Source organism: Canis lupus, chromosome 21, assembly GCF_048164855.1.
Source record: "Canis lupus baileyi chromosome 21, mCanLup2.hap1, whole genome shotgun sequence".
In the NCBI taxonomy this organism is placed as follows: domain Eukaryota; kingdom Metazoa; phylum Chordata; class Mammalia; order Carnivora; family Canidae; genus Canis; species Canis lupus.
Window position 1 is genome coordinate 4,891,809 of NC_132858.1, and position 19,957 is coordinate 4,911,765.

At 59.0% G+C, this 19,957-nt stretch overlaps 2 protein-coding genes across 6 annotated transcripts; both read right to left on the reverse strand.

Annotated features, from left to right (window-relative positions):
* Nucleotides 1-3,027: 3,027 nt before the first annotated feature.
* RIN1 (Ras and Rab interactor 1) lies at nt 3,028-11,672 on the reverse strand. 2 transcript variants are annotated; one of them, XM_072789990.1, is made up of 10 exons: nt 11,063-11,672; nt 10,740-10,920; nt 10,521-10,635; nt 10,353-10,425; nt 10,117-10,208; nt 9,223-9,960; nt 8,703-9,008; nt 8,271-8,402; nt 7,986-8,137; nt 3,028-3,985 (listed from the first exon to the last, which is right to left on the reverse strand). In XM_072789990.1, the coding sequence occupies exons 1-10, from the start codon at nt 11,146-11,148 to the stop codon at nt 3,887-3,889; spliced, it is 1,974 nt and encodes a 657-aa protein (XP_072646091.1). In that variant the 5' UTR covers nt 11,149-11,672; the 3' UTR covers nt 3,028-3,886. The 2 variants fall into 2 exon arrangements, with proteins under 2 accessions (XP_072646091.1, XP_072646090.1); XM_072789989.1 differs by lacking the exon at nt 3,028-3,985 and adding an exon at nt 4,908-7,064 and having other exon boundaries at nt 11,063-11,662.
* Nucleotides 11,673-12,147: 475 nt separating this feature from the next.
* Nucleotides 12,148-19,782, reverse strand: BRMS1 (BRMS1 transcriptional repressor and anoikis regulator). 4 transcript variants are annotated; one of them, XM_072789992.1, is made up of 10 exons: nt 19,626-19,782; nt 16,731-16,876; nt 16,566-16,656; nt 16,270-16,397; nt 16,011-16,090; nt 15,827-15,923; nt 15,128-15,220; nt 13,871-13,935; nt 13,084-13,123; nt 12,148-12,697 (listed from the first exon to the last, which is right to left on the reverse strand). In XM_072789992.1, the coding sequence occupies exons 2-10, from the start codon at nt 16,867-16,869 to the stop codon at nt 12,690-12,692; spliced, it is 741 nt and encodes a 246-aa protein (XP_072646093.1). In that variant the 5' UTR covers nt 16,870-16,876; nt 19,626-19,782; the 3' UTR covers nt 12,148-12,689. The 4 variants fall into 4 exon arrangements, with proteins under 4 accessions (XP_072646093.1, XP_072646096.1, XP_072646095.1 ...); XM_072789995.1 differs by having other exon boundaries at nt 16,731-16,916; nt 19,626-19,774; XM_072789994.1 differs by lacking the exon at nt 15,128-15,220.
* Nucleotides 19,783-19,957: the final 175 nt, after the last annotated feature.

Sequence of the window (19,957 nt, forward strand, 5' to 3'; positions counted from 1 at the left end):
AGCCTGCAGGCTGTCAGGGAGGAAAGGCCAACTAGTGGGCAGGAGGCGCCTGGTTTTGGGTGGGAGCCGCAGGAGGGGAGGTGGGAGGGGTCCCAGGGCAGGAGTGGGAAGGGAGGGCAGTGTGGGGGGAGGGCAGTGATTCTGGCCTCCTTCTCCTCCCCACGTGCTGGGGCCGCACCCTCTGTGCTTCTGGATGGGAGAGACCGCAGGAAGGGGGGTGGTGCTGGGGACCGGAGACGAGACGGGTGGGAGAGACACTTGGGGAAGGTGGGGTCCAGGAAGAAGGGATCCAGGGCCCCCCGGGGAGTAAGGGATTCCGACAGCTGGAGGGTGCTGGGAGGTGGACTTCACCTTGGAGAGAGACTGGGTATGCTGGTGGGTGTACCTGGGTGTCGTACATGAACGCGTGCACATGAGTGTGTATGCTTGCGTGGGGCTGGCATGGCTGAGGGTGTCCACAGCTGTGTGTGTCCCCATGGGCCCACAGCTGTGAGGGGAGACCCTGGGTGGCCCAGCCTGGGCACAGCTGGAGCCCCAGTCCCTCTCCTGGCAGATACCTGACCTGAACATCTGGCCACATCTGCCCACAAGGATGGGAGTCCTGGAGCCCACCTCGGAGCTAGAAGGGCCCAGCTGTTCTGCTCGGTGTGCTCACAGCTCAGAGAGGGACAGGGCTTGCCCCGGGTCACAGGGGAGGCAGAGCAGGAGCTACGCGAGTTTGGGGTTCCCAGGAGGGGCTGGCTTCCTGGCCTTCCTCTGCTGCTCCCTGGCTGTGAGGCTTCGTGGAGAGCCTGTGAGGCTGCCCTGACCTGGCTGCAGCCGCCTCATCTGTGGGAGAGGTGACTACGGGTGAGGCCTGTGTGCTCCCCGAGGCATCTGGGAGAAGCCTGGTACCTAGGGTGACCGACCTGCCCCAGTTTGCTGAGGACTCTCCCTGTGTCAGCACTGGAAGTCCCAGACGCTGGGAACCATCCTGGCCCCCGAGCAAACAAGGATGGTTTTGCTGTGTCACCAGGAATGTTTCTTTCTTTCTTTTCTTTTTTTTTTTTTAAGATTTTATTTATCCATGAGAGACACAGAGAGAGGCAGAGACACAGGCAGAGGGAGAGGGAGAAGCAGGCTCCCTGCAGGGGAGCGCGATGTGGGACCCGATGTGGGACCCGATGTGGGACCCGATGTGGGACCCGATCCCAGGTCTCCAGGATTACACCCTGGGCCGAAGGCAGGCGCTAAACCACTGAGCCACCCGGGGATCCGGGGATCCGCATGGAATGTTTCTTTTTCCACCGAGTCCTTCCCACTGCTACCCCAGTGGCAGCATCCCGCACCTGGAACTTGCCCTCTTCTTCCTGTCCTCTCGCTGTCCCAGGGACCTCTGGAGTCTCACTGTCCTTCACACTGTTTCCGGTGCTGTTCCCTCTCTGTTCCCTCTCTGTCACAGGCATCTCCAGTGCGGCAGTCACTCTCTGGGGTCCCTCTGTCTCCTCTCCCGTCCCTAGGATTATCACCTTATTGGTTTCTCCAGTCTGTCTCTCTGTTCTCTGCCCACTTCTGGATCATCCCTCTCTGCCTCTGGCGTCTGCCTCCCTGTCTCCCCATTCCTGTTCCAGTCTCTGGCTCCCCACCTTCCCTGGGTGGTCCAGGCCTCCCTCCTCTCTCCCGGCACGCACCCCCAGGGCTGGCTAGGGTGGGAGCCAGGTCTGGGGGCTATGACCAGGCCGGGAAGGGGAAAGCAAGCAGACATGATATTTATGTTAGGACTTCAAAGTGGAGCAGAGCCTGAGGCAGGCTTGGTGGGGGCCAGTGTGGGTAGGAGAGGGGAGGAGGGTAGTAGCAAAAGCTCAGGCCCCTCCCTGGTGAGGGTCTCCTTGTGGACACTTATCTCCCCCATGGGACACAGACCTACAGTGGGGACAGAACAGGCTATTTTGGTGCAGAGTTCCAAGAAAGGCACTTCCTGTGCATGCGTGCACGCACGCGTGCGCACACAGACACACACACCCTCCTGCCTCCAGCCCCATCCTTTCTTCCTGTCACCCTGCAGGAGCAGCTGGATCCTCTGAGCATCAGCCCAGCCAGGGAGGCAGGGGGCTCAGGAGGTGGCAGGAGCAGAGAGCTCCATCTCAGCAGGAAAACAGCCCTGGCGCTGGGACAGCTGTGTGTTCTCCGCTTTCTGGCAGAGGCCTCGCCTGGCAGGGCAGTGAGGGTCTGTAACCCTATCAGCCCCGACTGGGCCAGCCCCGTCCAGCCCTTCAGGGCCTCTGGGGTCCACCCCAGCTGCCTGCTTGAGGGCCTAAGGAGCCGTGAAGGTCACCCCACCCTTGCCCCCCACCCTTGGCCTAACCCTTGCTAAAGACACCCAGCTGCTGGGGCTGGGAAGGCTTGGGGTCAGGGGCCCAGGCCCTAGTGGGGAGGGCGGGAGGGGCTGATTGTCTCATCCTGCAGCTCAGCTCTGCGTCCTAAGCCCCTCCCAGGAGCCAGACCAAGCAGACACCCCTCATGCTGGGCCATCCCTCATGAAGCCCACTCCCATACTAGAGGCCTGCTCTGGACTCAAGATGCTTTCTAGTGTGAAGCCCACCCAGGCCCCCAAAGCCCCAGCCCCTGGGTCATTACCCTCACCCTCCCAGATCCTCCCCAGGCGCTTCCCGTGAATCACTCAGGCTGGAATCTGATGAGCTCAGGCCTCCCCGCCCAGTACTGCCGGCCTCTGCCTCCTTCCTGGCCAGTGGGCTTGCCACACCCCCCACAGGGGTCTTCTCAGCAACTCACAGCCCCCACCAGGGTCCACCATGGACTGGAATGGCTGAGTGTGGCAGGGATAGGCCAGGGCTGGAGTGAGATTAGTCAGAATAAGGGCTTGGACCTCGGGCAGCCCAGGTGGCTCAGCGGTTTAGCGCCGCCTACAGCCCGGGGCGTGATCCTGGAGACCAGGATGGAGTCCCACGTCAGGCTCCCTGCATGGAGCCTGCTTCTCCCATATTACTAAATAAATAAAACCTTTAAAAAAAAAAAAAAAAGGGCTTGGACCTCTTCTGCATGATCAGAAGTATCAAAGTCTGCATGCGTGTGTGTGTGTGTGTGTGTGTACACTTCCTATGCCCGTGCAGAGTGAGAAGGAAGCCCACGTGCCGTGTCTGAGTGGGGGGACTTGGCTGTGGCAGTGGCAGTGCTACACGGGTAGGTGTGTGTTATGGAATCCCTGTGTGGCAGTCATCACATGTCTCTGTGTCAGCCTGTTCCCATGTATGTGTGTCAGGGAGTCACGTTCTGAACCACGGTGGCAGGGAGGGTGTTGAGGGAATGTCTCTGCGTTTGCAGATCTAAGGGTGTCTGTAGGGTGGGGCTCAGAGGAGCGGCCTATGTGTGTCACTGTGTCCCATCCCGCAGGCCACGAATGGCTAACAGTCTCCTGGTGTTCCTGCCGTTCTGAGTGTTCCTGTTAAGGCCGGGGCTGCCTAGGTGTTCGGTACATGACCGTGGCATGCAAGGTGCCACACCTTCTGCGCACAAACATGAGTCAGGATGTTTCTGTATTCAATCGGGGAGGGGGTTGGTGAACACGGATCACAAGACCACAGCAGGGTTAAATGCTCTGTGACGGTGGTGGGTGTCAAGGACTACTTTCTCCCCAGCCTCCCAGGGCCCCTCTCAGGCCACCCAGCTCTCCTTCCCAACCTCTGTTGGCAGGACCCCTGGGGGATGGCCCCCGGCGCCCCCGCCCCTCTCCCCCGGCCTGGCACCAGGCTGAGCGCCTGGGGGTCCCCGGAAGGAGGCCGGCAATGGCCTGGGAACGGGTGTGCTCGCCCCCTGGCGGCAGCAATGGAGGATGCGCCGCCGCCTCCCCAGGAATTCGGAGGAACTGTTTAGGCTGCGTCTTCCTCCATCAATCATTACACGTACATGGACTGAGTGCCAGTTCCGGGCCAGGCATTGTTCTAGGCGCCCGAGATTTGGAGGCGAACAAGGCTGACTTGGCTCTGACCTAGTGGGGAAGACAGACCGGGAGCTGCGGTGACTCTAGGGGTGATGAGAGCAACATTTCCAAGCCAGGAAAGGACTTGGCTGCTGCTTGAGAGCGAAACTCTGCCTTCCAGCCCTGCTCTGCAGCAGTGGGTGCTGGGCAAGGTGCGGCACCTCTTGGTGACTTCCTCTTCCAAAAGGCCAAAGGTGGGAGGCAGCGTCAGGAAGGGGCAGTCCTGAACCTCAATGCACACACAGGGCGTGCTGTTCTTGCCAGATCACACTCATTCCCTCTGCCTGGGGCTGGGGGTGCTTGGTGCTTGGTCCATTAGGACGCAGGAGAGTATTGCTGAGAGGATGAGTAAACGAGTGCTTCTGTGTTGGAGGATTGCAGAATCCGAAGCTCCACAGAACTTGGCAACCCAGCTCTTTGCCCTTTACTAAACTACTTGCCCTGAGCAAGCCTGTTTCCTCATCTGTAAAATGGGGATAGGTCAGTCTTATATTGGCCTACCATCGCCTGCCCTGCTCAGAGTCCCAGCCCCTGTATGGTGACCCTTGATCATGTTGAGTTATTCGGCCTCAGCCCCTGACCAAGCAGAATGTCTTGAGAAGATAAACTAAAAGGCTCAGTAGCAAGCAGGCCCTGGTAGTGCTCTGATGAGCCACTGTGAGGAGTGTGCTGAATTCCCAGAGCCAGAAATTGGGACTGAGCACAGCTAGGGGGTTAGGAAAGGGCTTGCAGAGGCCCCTAAGGAAGGGGCTCAGAAGCCTCTGCCAGCCCCAGTTCCCATGACATGAGCTCCACATCTGGCCCTGGGGTTCTACGTCTTCCTCTGGAACTGAACTTGAGGCATCCTGTGTTTGGTTCCCAGAACCCAGGCCTCCCTTAACCTCCCAGCTCCCCACCTCACTGCCCTTCACTCTTATTTATCAAACTCAAATCAGGGGACAACATTTATTGAGTGTCTCCGTAGTGCCCAGTGCTGTGCAAGGCACTGAGGTGTGGGCATGGGATGGGGAGGGAGGACATACAAAAGGGGAGACTCCCTATCAGCAAAAAGCGTGGAGTGGTGGGTGAATATGGGGTGGGAAGAGCTGCTGGTGGCCCAGTGAAAAATTTGGGAGCCCTGCACCCAAATCTGTATCTGGACTGTCTGAAATCCCAACGTCCAGGATTTCTCTCTTCCGGTTGTCATTGTCTGTCTGACATGCGGGCTGATGTCCTTTTGTGCTCAGCACTGAGGGAGACTGGCTGGGGTCCTCCTTCCACCAGGGCCAGGTGGATAGTGATCCCCATGGAGTTAGCGTCCCCCAGATCCCCGATTCCAAGGGAGCTGAGGGCCCACAGCACCGGCCCCTGCCCCGACCCCTGGTTGCCTGGTGGCTGCCAGAGTACGGAGCCTATGACCACCTAACTCTGTGGGGCCCTGGAGCCGCCCTCGCCCCTCTGAATTACCCACTCTGCCACTTCCTGGGCTACATGCACCCTCTTGTGGTCGTTACTGGCATCTTCTTTGCTCCGATTTGCTCCCAGCTCTGCCCCTCCCCCCCACTTTGGGGCTGTAGGGCATTAGGGTTAATTTATTGGTGACTTAGACTAAAGGGTGTCTTTGGAACCTGACACCTGGTTTGGGTGGGGAACCCTTAATGGCTGACTGTGCAATCAATATCTCAGGAGTCACTTCCCCAAACCTCAGTGTGTAATAAACTGTGCCCAGCCTCCCGTGAAGCTCTTGTGAGGCCCAGAAGAGGCTAAGTGCAGAGAAAATAGTTTCCAAGCACCCTTCCATTTGAGAAGCCTGTCTCCCCTGTTCAAGTCCCCTGGGCTGCCAGAGTGTCTAGCAGGACTTCCCATCTTGAGGATGGACTGGGGTCTGGGTGATCCTCCGGCTGGGATCTCAAGGATCTCCTCTAGAATCACAGACAAGAGCCTTCAGTGAATGCACACAACAGACCCTCAGAGGGGGTGTTGCTAATAGCACACCCCCACCCTCTCCTTCCCTCTAGTCTGAGCTCTGCTTTGCATCAGAACCATCCATTTGACTCCTGGAGGACTTCTGGGAGAAGGCAGGACAGCAACAGCACCCCCTCTTTCTAGGTGAGGACACTGGAAGACTGGCATTGCTAGTCTTCCAGGTGGGCTAAGGCCAGACTGGGCTCTGAGCCCTTGTGGGGTCCCTGAATCCTCCTGACACCCAAAAGCAGGTGAAGCCTTCTGGAGCCTTGAAGCCCCAAGCCAGGAGGGGCTGCCAGCACAGCGCCTCTGCCCCACTGCTGCCACTGCCAGAGGCTGGGCCCCTATTGGGTTTGTCCCTTGCCGGCACTCTGGCTACTAAAGGCTGGTTGGCCTCCACCTGGGAGGGAAGGGCAAGAGGCAAAGAGCCTTAACCCTTGGTGTGGGGTCCCTCAGATCCCCTCAGCTTTATTCCAGTGTTCCATTATAGCCAGTCCAGGCACCACCCCTGCAGGTGTGATCACAGAGATGAGTATCAGACAGAGGGTGGCACGCCCAGGAGTGGCCTGGGGTGGGGAAGCCTGAGAGGGGTGGGCCTGAGAGGCATTCCCAGCAGGCTGAGTTTTACATCCCAAATGACCGGTCTGGCCCCTTCCAGCTACTCCTCTGCTGCCTCAGCCTCTGGCCCCCCTGGCTGAGCAGGGCCCTCCCTGGCCTGGCCCATACCTCCCTCGGCCCTTTCAGTAATTGTCTCAGACTCTCCTCTGCTGTCCTCGGGACTGGCTTTGACCTTGAAGGCCCCATCTCCCTGGCGCGCCCCCGCCTCCTCCCTGTCCCCTGCCTCTGGCTGCCCACTGCTGGCCTCTGGCGTAGCCCTAGGTGTGGCCTCCTGGGCCTCAGGCTGCTCTGCCCTGCGATAGACCAGGTAGCTGGTTGTGGGAAGCCTGTGGGCCAGGGCTCCAGGGGGCAGGCAGTGGTAGCCCTGCTCCTTGTATAGGAAGAGGCGAAATGTGTCAGGCTGGGTCACTCGGAACTTGGTGGCACAGAGCTGGCTCAGGGTGGCAATCGAGGCCCCTGGGGGCACTGCCAGGGTCTTGGAGGTACAGCCGCTGCTGGGGTCCTGATAGGCTACTCGGAGGAGGTGCTGTGTAGAAGGAAAGGAAGAGTTCGATCCTGCCTGGCATATATCTGGCTGCAAAGCCTGAGGTCCCAGGGTAGGCTCTTTGGGGACAGGGTGGGGTGGTATAAATCCAGTGGTAGAGCCAAGAGACAAAAGCTGTTTGGACAAGGTGAGTTTCAAGCTGGGCTCAGAGGAAAGGAGAGACCTGCCTTGGCTAGCGGCTGGAAGGGTGGCCCCAGCAGGTCTCTAGAGCCCAACAACCAGACTCAGAGCCTACCTAAGGCTAAGCCTGGGCCCTAAGCACATATACTGTGTCAACTCGTTTAATCCGCACATTGACCCCAGGAGGCAAATACTGTAACCTCATTTTATAGATGGGGAAGCCAAGGCACAAAGAGGTTACATAACTTGCCCAAGCTCCTGCAAACAGAAAGTAGCAGAGCCAGGATTTGAACCTGGCATCTGGCTACGGGGTGTGAACTCTTAACAAAGACTAGGAAGGGTCCCTTGACTGGATGGAGAGGAGGGTAGGGGGAGCATGGGCTGGGAGCCTCACTCCACGGGAGGGCAGAGCCCCAGGTGGAGGCCAGAAGTCAGGATGTGGGGCTTGAGCTTGCCACCATGTCATACCTCAGTTTCCTCAGTCTGTAAGATGGGCATATACTAATGGTCCCAATTTGGAGTTTCTATGAAGCTGCAGGGCTGAGCCCCTAGAGTCACAGAGCATGGTGCTGGCACACAGAATGCACCCTCTCGAGAAAGGCTAGGGTTTGAGGTTTGGTCCCCATAGGGTGCCATGTCTATGACAGGGTGATATAGGACTAGCTTCTCCCTTGTTGGGTCTCACTAGGGGAAGGGGGAGACTGTGCAGGGTGATGCCAAACCCCCCCTTCTGCTCTGTGCTGGGGCTGGGCAGCTCAGCAGATGGGGTGGACGCCCTATTACCTGGAAGCTGTGGGTGGCAGGCAGGCGGCGCTGCTCCCAGAGGCTGAGGGAGCGCTGTAGCTCCTGTGACGGGCTCAGGGGGACGGTGTGGGCCTGGTCCAGGCCACTCAGCAGGGCCAGGCTGGCCGATAGGCTGGTCAGGTAGTAACCGCCTAGGACACAAGGGGAAGAATGCAGCTCAGGCTAGGGGTAGGTGACACTTCGCCACCCCCCACCACTTAATGGGGACCGTGCAGCCCCTGAGGCAGCCTGGTCCCACACAGGCAGGTGGAGGAGCTTCCTCACCCTCTCCGGTGAGCAGGGTGGGCTCCAGCAGTTCTGACATGTACTCAGCCTCCAGCAGCAGCTCAGGAAGGTCGCACTGGGCCAGGACGAGGCTTAGCAGTGGGAGGAACTCATCTGCCCCCGCGCCCTCCCCTGTGGGGTGACAGGGGAGGAAGCTTCAGACTCCTCTGGGGCCCCAGGGTCAGAGTCCACTCCTTGTCTCAGAGAGGGACCCTTTCCTCCACCTGCTGAGCCTTGGGTGAAGTGGTCTCTATGGCAACCACAGACAGAGGCTGGGGAGAGGGTGCTCTACTCTCTGGGCCTCAGCTGTACCATCTGTGAGATGGGAGTGTTGGGCTCACTTTTCCCCCTGCTGTGCCATTCTGGAGTCTCAGTGGGAGGCTGCCTCTGCCGCAGCACGGGGCTGGCTGGTAGTGGGAGGAGGGGGCATACCCGCCTGGGTCCTCAGGGCTGTGTAGAGCAGCTGGCAAGCCTGCAGGAGCCGCTTGACCTGGGCACTGGGTGAGTAGGCATGGAGCAGCTGCAGCAGCTTCTGGTGCACCTGCTCCATTTCTACCGGGGAGGGCAGGCTCACATGGGACCCGAAGGCTCCAGGGCCCTGGGCCCGGGCCAGGCGGAGGCCTTCAGCCAGGCGGCCCAGGGAGCCATTGGCAGAAAGCCGGTGGCGCAGGCGGGAGGCCAGGATGGGCCGGAGAGGTTTGAGCACGGAGCGGTGCAGCGACTTCTCCAAGATGTGCTCTGAGGAGGAGAGGCGGGCAGGGTCAAGGGGAGCAGGGCGCAAGTGGGGGCCAGCGTCCCCGGGAGGGGGGTGCAGCCAGAGGGGGAGAGAGATGAAAAGGAGGAGGAATCTCTGGGTGAGACGGGAGAATAGTGGGAGAGAGGTGGGGAGCGCGAAGAGCTGGAATTACAGACTCTGGGGCTGAGCCCGTGGAGCCCGGGGCCAGGGTCTCACCCAGTCTCTCGGGCGGCAGCAGCTTCTCAGGGCCCAGCTCTGTGCTCAGCATGGCCCGAGCCCGGCTCAGCGCCTCTCGGACATCCTGCAGCTCCCGGGGCTCAGGGCCAGCCCGCACCTGGGTCAGGAGGTCCTGCACCAGCTGGCCCACAGCCGTCTGTCGGTCCTGCATCAGAGCTGTGGCCACCCGGCCCACCTGCCGCTCAGGCGCCAGCAGGGAGCAGAAGGCCGCGCTCATGGACCGCAGCAGGGGCCTCCGGTGGCCCAGGCGGGGTGAGGTTGCTGGGCTTCCGTGGGCCCTGGGCGCCCCCTCCTCTTCCGAGCTGCTGGGGGAGCCGCAGTCTACCTCCCGGAGGGAGGGTAGGGGTGGGAGGCTGGGGCTGGCGCCCCCTGGCACACAGTACCCCACTGAGCTCTCCCTTCGCAGAAGCTGGCGAGGGGGTAACCTGTCTGTCTCGCTGGGGGCTGCACCTGGCAGAATGGGGACCGGGGGAGGTGGCACAGCGGGTGGAGACAGAGGGCTAGAGGTCTCCGTGGACACACGCACTTTGAAGCTCCTCTTGAATTTCTCCCGCTTGGTGGGGCCCAGGTCCCCTGGGAACAGGGGATTGAAGAAGCACAGGGCGGCTCCCGTACCCTGGTCCAGCTCTTGTGGGGGCCGGGGCTTCAGCCGGGGCAGCAGCTGGTCTTCAGATGGGCCCTGCTGAGCCCTGGTGTTGAGGGAGGAGCTCCAGAACTCTAGGGAAGAGAAACCAATTGGGGCCTCGGGGAGGTTTGGGGAGTTGTGCCCAAATGAGGGAAAGGCACTGACTCAGGCCTTGCATCCACGTGCCTTCCTTTCCTTCTTGGCCTCGGCTTGTCCATCTGTGCAATGGGTAGCAGAAGAGCCCTTACCAATGCCCAGATGGGAGATGGCTTCCAGTTCCTTGTGGGTGGCTGCCTGGCAGATGGCTCTGGGGAGCTGCAGTGGGAGGAGGAGGATGTCTCTGAGGCCAGAGAGAGAAACAGAAAGCCAGGGGTGAGGGATGCTCAGGGCACTGGGGGCTGACAGAACCTGCAGAGGTTGGGAGGACAGGATGTCCCAGGGACCTGGGACCAACGGACACCAGGCACCCTGCAGCCAGGCTTACCGGGTATGGCAGTAGGCGCAGATGAGCTGGACCAGGTCTGGGAACATGAGTTCTGAGCCCTCCAAGGAGACGCCTGAGGGACGGGAAGTGCGGTTGTTCTCCAGAAAACACCCCTGTGCCCGGCCCGGACTGCTTCCAGCCCCTTCCCCCCAGGCCAGTCCTGCTCACCCCCAGGGCTCTCCTGGATGTAGTGGCTAGAGACAAAGGAGGGGCCACTGGCCTCGGGCAGCCGCACGCACAGGGCCTGGCACCCGCGAGTGTTAGATTTCCGCACAAGGAACATCTGCAAGGGACAGGGGTCGGAGGCTCGGGACCTCGGTGTCCAGCCTTCCCCCCCCCGCCGCCCCGCCTCCGTCGGCTAGTCCCAGGATCAGGGGCCAGACTCACCCCCGGGGGCTCGGTCCTCAGCACATGCAGAGCAGCCGCCGCGCTGGCCCGCAGCTGCAGCCACACGGGCCGCGTGAGCAGCAAGCGCTCCCGCAGGCTCACGGTGCGCCCGGGCCGCTGGGGCCCAACTGTCTGCCACCCACCGGCCCCGGGCACGTCATACAGTGGGTCCTGGGCTGGCCTAAAGGGCGGGCACCAGATCTGAGCAGGGGCCCAGGGGGTGGGACCCTTGCCCAACCCTTTCCCCCCACCTCTGCCCTGGGACAGACCCTGCTCTGCCATCCCTCCCTGTCCCACGGGGCTGCCCTTCCAACTTCACTAACTTTTCTCTCTCCGGGTGCCCAGGTGTGAAGTTGGAGAGGCTGGGGGCTCCAAGAGGTCCAGCCCCTGGCTCCCCAGGGGTTTCCATGGCTGGGAGCTCCTTTGGTTTCTCCCGGTTTCTCCCAGGACTCAGGAAGAGAATCCAGCCCCCAAGGCAAGAGCGCTCACATTCCCAGCAGTGAGTAACACTTCCTGAGGGCGGTTCGCCCTGTCACGCCCCGCCAGTTAACTCTTGTGTGTCCCCTTAGCCCGGGCAGTGCCCGCTTCCTCCGTGTTCAGGCCCAGCCTCAGGGAGCAAGGGTCCTCTCCGTGCAGTGCCACTCCACGAGCCCCGGCTGTGGGGCTGCCACCTCCACACAGCGCATCCTGAAGCCTCGCCAGCCTCCTCGAGGCACACGAGCAGGCGGGAAGGGGTTAAGCTGGGCCCATCTGGGTCCCACAGGCCCAAGTTTGCCCATGGGGCACCTTTAATTAAGTTTGTGGTCAACTGCTCATTTGTGTGCCCTCCCCGCCCCCCGTCAGCCCAGTGGGAGGGCACCCCCTACTGGTCACAGATGACTCATTCTCGAGCCTAACTTGGGTTTTGGATTTTCGGTTGCCATGGAGAAAGGATGCTGTGTCTCCTTGGAAACTAACCCCTTTGCTTAACTGAGGTTCTGGGGGTGGTTCTAACACTTGGCGCTAAATGGGATGGGGGTGGGGGAGTTTGGTTGTGAGGTCGTCAGCACATGGTGCTGCTGCCAGCTGCCTCCTACACTCCCAGGCCCCGCCAGCCTGCCTTACCAATCTGCCAAGTGACTGGGGCAGGTGCAGACATGACCCAGGCTCCAAGCACAGAGCACACAACCCTCCCCACCCCCGACACATGATCGGCCTGTGCCACATGTTGCTTCAGACTTTGCTCACTCCCCCACCTCTGGGAGGTGTGCTGGGAGGGCCCCCCCCATACCCCAACTCAGAGTAGGTGGGCTCCTGCCAGGTAGAGAGAGGAGGTACCAGGGACTCCAGGAGAGCCCACCTGACTCAGGCACTCCCCAGGGGAGCCCTGATTCCCTCGCAAAGTAAATCAGACACACACAGGTCATGCTAGGGTCCCAGGGAAGGTTTTAATTCCAGTCCCTGAAATCTGGGAGACATCAAGAACCTCCTTGAGAAGACCTGGGGAGCCTGCCTTCTCATCTCCAACAACGGCCAGGAGAGACAGGCCCCCCCAAAATATAATTTCTGGTTCAAAGTTCCCAGGAAGTGGGGCCCAGCTCACTAGCTCAGTGACTAGTCCAAGGTCAGCAGGAAGAATGTTGCTTTGGCTTAAGAGGAGCCACATCTTCTTTGTCTGGGATGGTGAGGAGAAGGCTGATCTCGTGGGGGTGGGGGGGTGGGCTCACTGGGGACAGGGAAGACAGTCTTGTCTGGTTAAGGCAGCTCTGGGCCACACAGTGTGCAGGCCCCGAGGAGGGCAGAGGAGTCCAGACCAGTGATAGCTGGAGGGGAAGGCCATGCAGCAGCACTGGGAAGCTGGCCGGACAGACCCCGAGGGGCTTGTCAATCTGCCTTCCTACAGCAGGAAAACGCAAATCCTGGGTTTGCTGCCAGCTGCTCCAAGGGGGCCCTTGGCTCTGAAGAGCAGGGTCATGGTCCTAGAGGGACACCAGAAGGGGAAAAAGCACCGCAAGTAAGAAGCTGAACCAAGAGGGGAACACCAGTGCCTATGGGGTGCTGAGAGGAACAGCCTTGGTCTGGCCCAGGGCAGCTCTACAGCCCTCACCCCTGGGCTCACCAGGGCCACCCCGCTGCTGGGGCCTAGCATTCCAGCCCTCCCTGACTAGTCCTGGTTGCAGGGAGCTTCATCCCCTAGCCCCACCCCGGCTCCGTTTCCCCAAACCCCCAAAGTGCCCTCAAACCCAAACCATTCTAACTGGGGCCACAGAGCTGACATAACCACTGACTCTTTCTGGGTTTCCTTCCAGGAGGCTGGGCTGGGGGAGGTGGTGGCAGGAGGCAGAACAGCTCCTGTGGTTCTTACCATCTGCTTTTCTCTTCTGAGGGGACACAGCTGCCCTAGCCTGGGGGGGTAAGAAGAAAAGCCCCCCTTGAGAGCCTGCCTCCAACTTGGCAAGTAGCCTCCTCCACATCAGCTTCTCTGGGGCGGGGGCGCTGCTGGGTCAGTGCAGCATCAAGATGCGTGGGGAGCATAAGCCCCTTTCTGGGCAAAGCTCTGACATGGTCTCCTGACAGATGCCAAGCCAGGCCAGGCCAGGGCAGCCCAGCCGCCTTCCCTCTCACCCTCCCTCCCTCCCTCCCTCCCTCCCTCCCTCCCTCCCGTCCCATCAAAACCTGCCCTGGAAGGAGGAAGGGAATGACAGATTAAAAGGTCCCTCCTGCAGGGAAGCCTCAGGCAAAAGGGGACTTGTGTGGGGTGCACCTGGGTGGCTCAGTCGGTTAGGTGTCTGACTTTTGATTTCATTTCAGCTCATGATCTCAGGGTCGTGAGATCAAGCCCCACATCAGGCTCTGTGCTCAGCACAGCACCTGCTCAGGATTCTCTCTCCCCCTCTCCCTCTGCCCTCCCACCCCTGTGCCACTTGCATGCACGTGTGCACTTTCTCTCCCTCTCTAAAAACAAATGGGTGTGTGTGGGGGAGCTTGTGAGCTGACAGCAAAGCTAAGGAACCTGGGCAGAAGGCAGGAGGTGCTGAGGGCTGAGCAGAGCTCCCAGGCCCTCAGGAAGCCCGTGTGTGGTGAGGCCGCAGGGACCAAAGCTTTCAGGGATGGGGACCTGTCCCCAGGGAAGCAGGTGGCACTGGCCCCACCTTTTTGATGGCTGTCCAGTCCTCTAGGATGTCGATCTCCTGCAGCATATACACGATGTAAGGACCTGCAATGGGGGGTCAAGGAAGCAGGAAGCCCAGTGGAGAGGGCAGGTGACGGGCCTCCCGCTTGGGAGCTCCAAAACTTGGGGGAGGCAGTGTGGGGAGGCCAGGAGGCTGAGGACCCTGGTTAGAGCTCAGGTTCTGCCTCCTGCCTCTTGGATCCCAGGTTCTTGGGGCAGGGCCTACGGCCTCATGAGTCCGTGAAGCGTACTGAGCCTCACCCCCTACCTCCCCTTAGTTCCTCCTCACTCCTCCCTCCAGTTTAAAGGTCAGTAGGCCAAAACCCAGGTCCCCCACTAGGGGACCTTGATCCCTCTATTCCCTGTTCCTTTAGTATCCCTTCATCTGGCCCCTTCTACACAGACTTCACAGTCTCTTCCATTCTAGAGACGACCCTCCTTTGGTCTCCCACTCCCTTCCAGAGTGGGAGGGTCTGCTCTGTCCTCTTGGGCTCTGTACCTGATGCCTCCACACCCTGACCTCCTGTTCAACCCACAAGTCCTCAAGGCCCAGACTCCTCCCTCCCTGCCTGCCCTGACTGCCATCACTGGGCAGCCAGTGTCCTGGGAGCCTGAAGGCTGCAGGAGTACCCGGGGGTGCAGGTGGAGGGCATGTGGATCCTGCTCCCATCTGTGGTGGGCTCTGCCAGGGAGGATGAGGGCTCAGCAAGCCCTGGGCTAAAGTGGCTCATGCCTAATGTGAGGCTGGGCAACTACTGTGTGGGATGTGGGTACCCCCAGCTTAGGCCACAGGGTTGCAGAGGACAGAGAAGCCATAGCTATTGGGGGGAAACCAGGAGAGGCTTCACAGAGGAGATAACAGGCACAGAGAGGCAGCAAGGCATTCCAAGAAGAGGGTGGGAAGTGAGAGAAGGCGGGGTGACATGGTGTTGGTAGGAAAATCTAGGACCTGTTGGGAATATTGTGGGAAAGCCAAAAGAACCTCAAAGGAGACTTCCCTCAGGAAGTTATGGGGAGTCACTAAATGGATACTTCTGTTTCTCTATCCAGCCCAGGAGAGACCCAGGGCCTCACAGGAAATTCCTGACAGTTGGATTTGCCTGAACATGGCCACATGATGCCAAATGACCATAAACTGCCATAAATGACTGCCTTCCGTGTCCCCCCACCCCCTCCCTTGGTTTGGAGCTAACCCTGCTGTCCTGCCCAGGTCAGGCCGCCGTGGGTGGAAGGATACCAGAAACGAGAGGTGCCTTCTTCCTCTTGCTGGGTGGCAGGGAGTCCCAGGTCTTTGCGCTGCTTCTGGCGTGCAGTTTGTCATCCCACCACTCTGTGCCCCCAGACCCAGAGTCAGGATCAAAGAGCTGGCCATCCCTGGACACCCCACCCTTGTAGCTGTGTCCATCACGTGAGCCAGACCAGCCCCTACCCCTCCTCTCCCTCCCAGGCCAGTGGAGAGCACCCTGGGCCAGGGGCTTGGAAGCTGAGGCCAAGGCTAGATGGCAGAGCCATGCAAGCCTGGGGAAGAGGTCACTGTACTTCTGTGAGCCTGGTTTCTTCATCTGTTTAGTGGGCAGTGTGACAATGACAATTCTGGCCTCCCTGGGATGCCATGTGAACACAGGCGCTGTGGACACGGAGGGAACTGTGGCTATTGTATGTGTGGGTGTGTCAGAATGACACCTCCTGTTCTGGAAAGAGAGCAGGGGCCAAGGAGGGCAGGGGGACCGTTCTTTCTGAGCCTCCTCTGTGCACCAGGCACTGGGCTGTGTCCTTTCTGTGCCTGGTTCCATTTAGGCCCCAGAGTGACACCATGAAGCAGGCTCTCCTACATGCTCCCTGTGTAGGCAGAGCAGCAGGTGGTGTGGGAGGGCGGGATGGGGGGTGGGTGGGAGGGGTGGGGGCATGGCTAGAACAGTGCCTAGTGCAGCCTCACCAGAGCTGATGTCCAGACTCTGGCGGTCCTCTTCCAGCCTCTGGATCCGCTCTTGCAGCTCCCCCTGCAGCGTGTCATACAGCAGCAGCTTCTCGCTCTGGAAAGGGTGAAGGTGCTCAGCAGGGTGGCAGGGACAAGCCACCTTCCGTTCACCTCCCCCAGCCCAGCCCGCAGTCACATTCACCTCCAGGTGCTGTTTGGCTCCCTGCAGCTCACATTCGTACTTATTCCGGATCACGTCCAGACAGAAGCCCTTGTAGATCCCTGTAGAGGGAGGGAGATGGGAAGCCCTGCTTGGCCAGGGTCTCGTGTGTCCAAAAGGGGGAGCCAGGAGCAGAGCTGGGCAGGAATGAGGAAAGAAGGGAACAGACAGCCATGGGCTCTGGCAGAGGAAGATGCGAGGAGGCCTGGGGTCACCCCAGAGCACAGGACAGCCCACAGACCTGCCACCTGAATGCGGATCTTGAGGCTCCGCTGCAGTCCCCCCAGAGGCTCTGTGTATTCAGGTGCTCTCTCAGCCCCCACTTCCTCCAGCCGCACCCTCAGCTGACTCAGCCGTTCCCTGAACAACCTGGGAGGGAAAAGGCAGCACATGTTTGTTCATCAGACACGTGGCTAAGCGCCTGCTCCATGGCAGGTCCCATGTGTCAGGCCCTTGGCTACCCCTGCCCAGCACCAGGCCCGCTGCCTCCTCACCCCAGGGGGCCTAAAGACCCAGCCCTAGACGCCCCGCGCTCACTTCTCCTTGAGCTCCGAGAACTGTTTCTCCAGGTCCAGCATCTCATTGACGCACTCGCTGCGACGCCGCTCATAGTCCTCGTCGTCCATCTCTGGGACAAGAGGCCAGTCAGCTCTGGCTGAGGAAAAGCGGGCGGACGCTTGTGTGCACATGTTGGGGGCTCACCTGAGCTCTCTTCCTCCGATTCAGTCTGGCTGCCGCTCCGCTCCTCCTCGCTCTCTTCCTCCTCCCCATTCATCTCAGCGGCCGAATCACCCTCTGCTTCCATCTCTTCTGTGTCTTTGCTTGGAGGCTGGATGGGCATCTGGGCTCTGGGAGGAGGGGAGCCATCACTTATCATCACCCTCAGTTCTGAGTGAGAAAGTGACCGTGTGGGGAGTCAAACCAAGCCCTGCCTAAATATCTCCCAGAAGCCTGGGAGCCACAGAAACGCTCACAATCTTGGACATTGTTGGTGATCCCAATCTGGGGAATGCTGGCCAAGGTGATGGTCCAGAAGCTGGGAAACACCAAGGATGGATTCCCCACTGCCTCTGGGACTGGGCCCGCACTCGTGGCTGGGGTGTTTAAGGGCCTGCACAGACTGGACTTGAAGTACTGAGCCAGCTCCTTTACCCCACCATCCTTAAGTGCGCCATGCCTTCATACTCCCCACCCCGTCCATTGATCCTTTCAGCTGGAATGCCATCCACTTCTCATCCTGAGAACACTCTGCAATCCTCATTTTCTCGCTGTGTTCTGGATCAACGCCTATGTCCTTCTGCTTTCTCTGGAGCCTCATATTACCAGTACCCCCATCTTCACTGTTTCTCCAATCCTTCCTCTTGACAGCTTCTACCCATGAAATTTTAGATGTGTTCGGGTATTGTCTCCCATTTAGAAATAGCAGAACACAAAACCTCGCCCTATTCCACTTAACCACTCCCCATTTCCTACCTCACAGCTACCTTTCCCAAGGCTCTGGCTGTTCCTACTCTTTCACTAACCAGAGGTTCCATTCCATATCTCTATGATTGCCCTCAGCTGAAGTGAATTCTGTGGCATCAACCGATGTCCACCTTGTGTCCAATGCCAGTATTTTTTAGTGCTTATCTTCGTTGACTTCTCAGGAACAATGAACACTATTAATCATTCTTTATTTACTCATCTAAGATTTATTGAAGACCTAATATATGCCAGGTACTGTCAGATGCTATGGTCAGATGCTGGGCACGATGGAGCAGACAGACACAGTCTCTGATCTCAAGGAGTTTGTAGGTTCCTGGGAGACAGGCAATAAGCAGACCGTACTGTGGTATGAGAACGGTTAAGACTGGAGGACATATGGGGGAGGCATCTCACTGGAACCTGGAGCTTGCTCCAACAGTGAGGGCTTGCAGAGGAAGATCCTTGCTGCAGCAATAGGGAGGATTTGCAGACAGATGAGCTGAGATGGCTGGAGAGGGAACATTCCAAGCAGAGTGAATAGCATGGGCAAAGACTCTAGAATGAGAGAAGGGGCAGAGATGGGGGTACATGAGTCTAAGCCTCAGAGAGAAATCTGGGGTGCAGAGATCTGGTCATCGGCATATAGTGAGTGCTTCAGGCCTTAGGAGAAGGCACAACCAGCAAGGCAAAATGTGTGGAGTGAGAAGACGTCCAAGATAGAACTCCCAGGGCCACCAAAGGGCCAGGTGATGAAAGCCCTGCAAAGGAGAAGGAAATTAGCAAGAAACAGAGGAAGAGAAGCACAGTCATGGGGAGAAAGAATTTCAGAAGGAAGTACGATCATAGTGCCAAATGCTGCCAAGAGATCAATTATGAGGAAGACTAAACAGTCCACCCAACAGTTAATCTCTACCTACTGAAGGCTTCGATTTCACTGTGATGTTCTTCCAACTTCTCTGAGCAGGGTACTGTAGTCCTTTAGATGGATATAGACACCACTCCCTCCAGGAAGCTCTACTTGTTTACATCTCCTCTCTATTTGCCGTTTTCACGTCTGTCTATCCAATCAGGCTGTAAGCCTTACCAGGATGGGGATGCACATGCACCTCGTTCACCCAGCACAGTACTTACTTCACTTCACAACTGGTGGATATGCAAATACAAATTAAACAAAGCACACTTTTTCAGGGCAGCTTTTACTTCTTGATTGCCCCAGGACCCTGTAGTGGTAGCAAACCCAAAGTATTCTGTTAACTTTCCTTGACACACTGGGACGCCTGGGTGGCTCAGGAGTTGAGTCGGCCTTTGGCTCTGGGCGTAGTCCTGGGATCCGGGAGTCCCGCATAAATTTTCCCTGCGGGGAGCCTGCTTCTCCCTCTGCCTGTGTCTCTGCATCTCTCATGAATAAATAAATAAGTCTTAAAAAAAAAAAAAAAAAAAAAAAACCTTTCCTTGACACAATTTGAGTTGTGTATAATTAACTGGCTCGCGGCTCAGTTTAGTCTCATTCTTCAATGATTTCACAAGTGAACCTGAGCCGAAAACCTCAGTTCTCCAAACCAACCTCATCTTTCCCATTCTTAAGCAGGAACTGAGTTCCTGCAGTTCCCAAACTTCGCAATTCCTCTTCATTGTAAAATTATATATATTTCCTTTGTCTCCAGCTGTCTCTGATTCTACTGAGGGAGCAACATTAAATCACAACCTCCCCTCCTTACCCCAGGTGCAAAAAGAGGCTAACCAAGAGGATAACCATTGCTACTCTGAGCGTTCTAAAGATTGCAAGGCGTAGGGGATGGAAAAGCAAAGTATAAGGCGCTGTACACACACAATTTATATTTTTAGAAAGTGAGCATTTCGGGGCGGACCTCCACGGAAGGCCGATTCTTGTCCTTGGAGAGAGCCCACCCAGACCCCTGCGCGGCGCGGGGCGCCAGGACCCTCCCGCTCCGTTCCATTCCCGTCTGCGCCGGCGCCGCGGGCGGGGGAGTCACTGCCTCTTCGGCGGCCAACAGCGGCCCCGCGGCGCCGCACGCGTCCGGCCGGTTAGGTCTCCGCTTCGGCCCTGATTGGCCCAGCTCCGACCGACTGGCCAGAGAGGCCGAACCAGGTGCCCTGAGGAGCGTTACGCACCGTGGGGAGGGGGCCTCCAGCTTGACTTCTGAAACTCCCTGAGAGGTGCCCGCGGCTGCCGGGCTCCCGGAAACGACGCGCCAGTCCCTCTACTCCGGGAGGCGGGGCCCGCTGCACTTCCGCATACGTCATCAGGAGGCGCCGGTCGCGAAATTCACAATTAGGCAGCTCGCGGCGAAGCATGCTGGGATACCGCGGGGCCGGTCTCCATAGCAACCAGCGGACATTCACGCAGGGTTTCGGCCGGCTGGCGGAAAAGACCCCCGTGGTTTCCTTGCTGTGCGGTCGGCGCCTCTTGGGCCGCAGCAACCTCCTCCCCACCCCTGTGACCC

Coding starts and splice junctions, on each gene's coding strand:
- RIN1 (XM_072789989.1), bottom strand. CDS start 11,148: ATGGAAACCCCTGGGGAGCCAGGGGCTGGACCTCTTGGAGCCCCCAGC. Junction 10,636..10,739: donor TGAGGACCGAGCCCCCGGGG/GTGAGTCTGGCC, acceptor TGTCCCTTGCAG/ATGTTCCTTGTGCGGAAATC. Junction 8,403..8,702: donor AGCCCTGAGGACCCAGGCGG/GTATGCCCCCTC, acceptor GTCACCCCACAG/GGGAGGGCGCGGGGGCAGAT.
- BRMS1 (XM_072789995.1), bottom strand. CDS start 16,905: ATGATAAGTGATGGCTCCCCTCCTCCCAGAGCCCAGATGCCCATCCAG. Junction 15,924..16,010: donor GAGCCAAACAGCACCTGGAG/GTGAATGTGACT, acceptor CACCCTTTCCAG/AGCGAGAAGCTGCTGCTGTA. Junction 13,124..13,870: donor ACTGGACAGCCATCAAAAAG/GTGGGGCCAGTG, acceptor TTACCCCCCCAG/GCTAGGGCAGCTGTGTCCCC.